General features: G+C 40.3%; 1 protein-coding gene across 1 annotated transcript; it reads right to left on the bottom strand.

The window, feature by feature from the left end:
- Window positions 1–642: 642 nt before the first annotated feature.
- On the bottom strand, window positions 643–3440 carry pvalb8 (parvalbumin 8). The gene is made up of 5 exons (XM_026163699.2): window positions 3096–3440; window positions 2529–2596; window positions 1837–1969; window positions 1191–1300; window positions 643–910 (listed from the first exon to the last, which is right to left on the bottom strand). Exons 2-5 carry the CDS (start codon window positions 2587–2589, stop codon window positions 885–887), a joined length of 330 nt encoding a protein of 109 aa, XP_026019484.1. The 5' UTR covers window positions 2590–2596; window positions 3096–3440; the 3' UTR covers window positions 643–884.
- Between the last annotated feature and the right edge of the window lie 211 nt (window positions 3441–3651).

The following is a 3651-nucleotide window of genomic DNA, read 5'->3' as shown; positions in this document are numbered from 1 at the left end:
TTGTTTTCTTGCTATCTGTGTCTAATCTCTTGATTTTAGCTGATGTATCGCATATTATGTGCAGCATGTGCAGTGTTTTGTTTGCCTAGCCTGAGCAGCACCAAGGTGTAGCTGGGTTTATTTGCAAAGCTGAGGTCAGGTGTCACCCAATCCAACCACGGTGACACTCAGGTGGTCATCAAGGACACCTCTTCTGGTTTCTCCCTGTGTTAGCTCTATGGTTCTAAAACTCTCTCTCTCTGTGACACACACACACACACACACACACACACACACACACAAAACTACAGTGGTACTGTACATACAGTGTTTGTGTCAGTTCTCATATACCTGACACTGACACTGTCTGTCTCATTTACTGCTGTGATCAGGGTAAGTAAAGATTTAAAGGGCACCTCCAAACTGTAAATGAAATATTGTAAGTGGGTGTTTACGTGTGTTGTGTCCATACAGGTATGTGTATATGCAGTATAAATCCCCATACAATAAGAGTTAATTAGAGCTCTTCTTGTGCATGTAAAATATTTCAGTGCTTGAACTGCTGTTCTTGCAAATCTGCACTGTGACATCCCAAAGCAGAGGACATACTGAAACACACTGAGATCTGCACTTGTTTATAAATAATGAAAAGAAATGCATGACCTGGATTTATTCTTTTATTTTTCTCTGTAATTTGTTAATTTGCACATTTATTTGAACAATACAGCTTTAGACTCTATCTAGAAGAAAGCTACTTAAAAATAAGAGAAGAACATAGATATCTTTGGACCATTCAGGCTTCATCTAACTAGCGGGACAAAGGTTGACTACAGTAAAAGCCCCTGAAGCAGTTGGATAAGGATGGCAGGAGGAAAAATCTAGATGGAGTCATGGAATCCAGCTGCTTAGGACAAGACCATGGCTTGGAACTCTGTTGAGGAAAAACATGGATCAGTAAGATGTAGCTCAGTGTAACAAAAATATTATTTATATATATATTAAAATATTATTTTCCGTGCAGCAACTATGGCAATCTTATACCAGAAGAGAGAAACAGTTTGATGGCACAGTTGTAATATCAAAGTTAACAGCTTGCAACTGACTCGAGTGTATAGCCAGTTATAAACCTAAAATCACAAATGTTCTAGAAAAACTGTGTGCAAGCATGCAAATTCAGGAATTATATGTCAAATAGGTATGAATTGCCTCACCATCTGCTCCAATCATACCGTCGCTATCATCATCAGCAGCACTCAGGAAAGCCTTGGTCTCCTTATCTGTCAGAACACGAGCCCCGGGACAAAACCTCTGGAGGAAAAACCTGGTAGGCACAAACAGGGACAAACACGATCCAAAGGTAGAGTCACTCCTCAATGACAAGTGGATAAAAGGCAAAGTAAGTGAAAATGTTGCTAATTTTAATGCAAGCGTAGGCCTATCACACTGGCTTCAGTCGTCAGTCTTAGATGCTGCTCTGTGTGGTATCCTGCAACCACAGCACCCACACTTTAAGACCTACCTTATATTAACATTGTCTCGTTGTGCTTTAGGTTTGCTTTTTGCGTCTGTCTTTTACTGAGGGTTGGTAAAAATATGTGACTGCTGTGCTGCATTGTTCAACTTGAATATATTTCCCAGAATATTATAAATTGCTCTTCCAGCTTTCACGTCAGCCTTCCAAAGTCTGATAGATTAATGCTGAGGCGCATCCTCTTCTCTAAATCTCTCATATCTCTAAAAGAATAAGTGCACATGAATTTGATTTTGCTTTAAGGAAGCCAGTTGAACTGCTTCTTCTGTTAAATCCTGTCTGCACTAAAGGGGGGGGGAAAGTTTATGAACTCTCTTCTCACTCACTTGAGCTCTTCTTCCTCGATGAAGCCACTGGCATCGTTGTCCAGAATCCCAAAAACCTTCTTTATATCCTGAGGGCTCTTCTTGGTGAGGCCACATATCTGGAAAAACTTCTTAGCACAGAAGGAGTCTGGAGCTGGAGAAATAAATCACAGTGAGTTTGGTGGATGACTCCAAAGTCTGCCTTCCATTCATTAAACTGACTTAAACAGGTAAATACTAATATATGAATGAGTAATGTCAGGTATTTTTCAATAAACTGGTATTAAAGCAAAGTTGTTATAATACCTGCAAAGCCTCAGACTATTTATGTGACTTTAAATTACAGACACATGATAACATACAACCAACAAGGTATTATTAAGTATGATATAAAACACGTAATCTTCTTATTTAGGGTACACATCATGAAGAAAATCACCGTTTCAAATGTTGTATCTTTATTTTATTTTTTGGACGCTGGGAGGCCAGTTACTGGGATCTTTACCTTTTATATTTTATATATTTTCTGTGCATTTATGTCAAGACTTTTTATGTCTTCCATTTATGGGCTTTACACATAGTTACTTGCACATATAAATATATATGTGTGTCCTTGTATTCTGTTTATGTTTTTATGTGTGTGTGCTTTTAAATGTAAATATATCAGGGGGAGAAAATCTCCATACTGTAAACATATTGGTGGAAAACGATACCTTGGCAGTCCTTGATAGCACTGTCGATGGCATCAGCAGAAAGGATAGATGAGAGCGACATTTTATTCCTGCAGGAGGAACAGCCATGGTGAATTATTAAGATTAAGCCAGGTGCAGTACAAACCTTCTAAGCTGACACTGACTGACAGACAGACTGGCAAAAGATGCCCAAGTGGAAACACTGTTACGGAGAAGTTACTAAAAAGTACGGCATGGAGTTAACGGAACAGCATCCTTACACAATGAAAGACTTCGATCTTAAAGAGTTGTAAAAAAAAAAAAAAAGCCCGTAAAACTGCGATAGGTTTTCTCTTTGCGACCTTTTTAAGCCACTCAAGCAGCCTACCACAAATTAAAAATGATCAAATGAACGTTTCGCTTCTCGCTTTGCCCTTGTTTCCCCGCCACCTACGGCGAGAGTCAGTCACAACTTTTACGGACGCAATTATTTGCCCTGTCACTCAACTAGGCGACCACACAAAAATAAAAAAAAAATGATCTCACACAAAACTTTTCAGTTTTTCTAAAAGCAGTTAACTTCCTGCCCGACTTGGCGCAGCAACTCACCGTGTTAAGGGGGTTCTCTCCCAGGTAGACGATCCAGCAGAGAGATGAGGTTATGTGGTGGCTGGTGTCCGTTAAGACGGATTTATATAGGTCTGATTGCCGTGACAATGGGGATTGCTTGGGTTACCCGTCTATGGATCAAATTCTAACTGCCCGCCCCTGATCCAGTTTCTCGGCTAACTAATTAACCTTTACTACTTATAACGCCCAGGCGCAGAGAGACCGGAACGTGAACGTCTGTAACGCCCTCGTAAATAGCATATTAATTTAAGAGCGCTTTCTTCCTCCCATCCTCCACTCCCTCCTTTTATCCCAGCGTCCCTCCTCTAACCTCCGGGATTATACAGTAAATGCTGCTTTTCTCCTTATCCTGCTGTTTCTGAGAGGGTCCCCATCCCACCCTCTCATGCACGTATCCTTTTACTTGCAGCACTCCCCAACCACCGTACTCCTCTGAAAATATGCTCTTTTTATGACATCTGAGTAAGTATGGGAATCCCAACGTTAAAAGTCTGTTTTGCTGTAGTCTTGCGCATGTCTTTTCGTATGTCATCTT

Source organism: Astatotilapia calliptera, chromosome 4, assembly GCF_964374335.1.
Source record: "Astatotilapia calliptera chromosome 4, fAstCal68.1, whole genome shotgun sequence".
Taxonomy (NCBI): domain Eukaryota; kingdom Metazoa; phylum Chordata; class Actinopteri; order Cichliformes; family Cichlidae; genus Astatotilapia; species Astatotilapia calliptera.
This window is presented reverse-complemented; position numbering and strand designations above follow the sequence as displayed.

What these genes read in the sequence shown, in the direction of transcription:
- pvalb8 (XM_026163699.2), bottom strand. Translation starts at nt 2,589, where the DNA reads ATGTCGCTCTCATCTATCCTTTCTGCTGATGCCATCGACAGTGCTATC. An exon ending in TGCTATCAAGGACTGCCAAG is followed by an intron (nt 1,970 to 2,528) that starts GTATCGTTTTCC and finishes TTATTTCTCCAG; the next exon opens with CTCCAGACTCCTTCTGTGCT. An exon ending in ATCGAGGAAGAAGAGCTCAA is followed by an intron (nt 1,301 to 1,836) that starts GTGAGTGAGAAG and finishes TGTGCCTACCAG; the next exon opens with GTTTTTCCTCCAGAGGTTTT.